The sequence below is a fragment of the Strongylocentrotus purpuratus genome, unplaced genomic scaffold, assembly GCF_000002235.5.
Source record: "Strongylocentrotus purpuratus isolate Spur 01 unplaced genomic scaffold, Spur_5.0 spur5_scaffold_8, whole genome shotgun sequence".
NCBI lineage: Eukaryota > Metazoa > Echinodermata > Echinoidea > Camarodonta > Strongylocentrotidae > Strongylocentrotus > Strongylocentrotus purpuratus.
This window is the reverse complement of record NW_022145614.1, coordinates 2,611,119-2,612,227: the sequence shown is the minus strand read 5'-3', so window position 1 is coordinate 2,612,227 and position 1,109 is coordinate 2,611,119. Positions and strand designations below refer to the sequence as shown.

General features: G+C 44.2%; 1 protein-coding gene across 1 annotated transcript; it reads left to right on the top strand.

The window, feature by feature from the left end:
- Positions 1-217: 217 nt before the first annotated feature.
- On the top strand, positions 218-830 carry LOC105443472. Its single transcript, XM_030975555.1, has one exon. The coding sequence runs from the start codon at positions 218-220 to the stop codon at positions 716-718; it is 501 nt and encodes a 166-aa protein (XP_030831415.1). The 3' UTR covers positions 719-830.
- The last annotated feature ends 279 nt before the right edge of the window (positions 831-1,109 follow it).

Below are 1,109 nucleotides of genomic sequence, written 5' to 3'. Positions count from 1 at the left end.
AGGGCAGTTTAATCCCTCCTGTAAACTATGGCAGATACGCTTTAATGTTGAAACGAAATGTAACAAGACGGCTAATTTTACATACATATATTTTTATAAACGAATTCTGTTATCAACTATACACAAGCATGAAATGATAACATTTTGAACAAAGAAGCTCTGTGATTTTATTACAGGAAAAGCTATTTTTAATAATCATTTAAGAATGAATTCAATCATGTTATCGTTCTGCACAGGAAGCCAAGATAAGAAGGCCATGCGTCTTCATCGGAACATCATGGTGTGCAGTGGAATTGCCGTGGCCAGCTGCGTCACCCACATATACGGTGCTTTTGGTGTGTTTGGTATCTACTCTGACTTGGTGGTGGTTCCAGCGTGGCCCTGGTGGGTATTCCAGACCCTCATGAGGCTTGAAGAGATTCTCATGGCTGTTCTCGTCTTTAAACTCGCTGGCAAAGCTAAGAAGGTAACCCAAGATCGAGACGCAAAACAAACAGGTATCTCCAGGATGTTTCATTCAGCCATTGAGCGTATCAACCCAAGTGGTAGGTACGCAAGAAGGAAACAAGTGACACCACTGACGTCAGCAACCGACTGTAGGGGAACCCCCTCACCAGATGGGGCCAAGAAGGCCTGGGCTAGAGGCAAGGAGGTTACAAGTTGCGTGGGTAGTGTGACAGTGGGAGACTTCGGTGGCCTGCCTCCCGTCAAGCCATGAGTGCAGCTGACAAAATATGTCCTAACTTTGTAACATTATCCCTAGCAATACAGATTGGCATATGTGACTTTGTTTTCGTAGATATCTTTCTTAATTTTCGAAGATTCATGTAGCCTACCTACATACAGGCGCGGATCCAGGATTTTCCAATAGGGGGGGGGGGGGGGGGGGGCCGGAAATTTGAAAATTGCGCGCAGACCGTTTTTTCAAGGTCATATTAGAAGCACCATACCGGTACAATTTTTGACATTTTAATCGGGGGGGGGGGAGCTATAGCCTCTTGCCCGAAAAAGTAATTTTCTGGTTTCACAATTCGGCTAGTGAGCGAAGCGAGCGCGTAACAATTTGATCATAATATTATGAAAGTGTTATTTATCACCAAAATAAACGA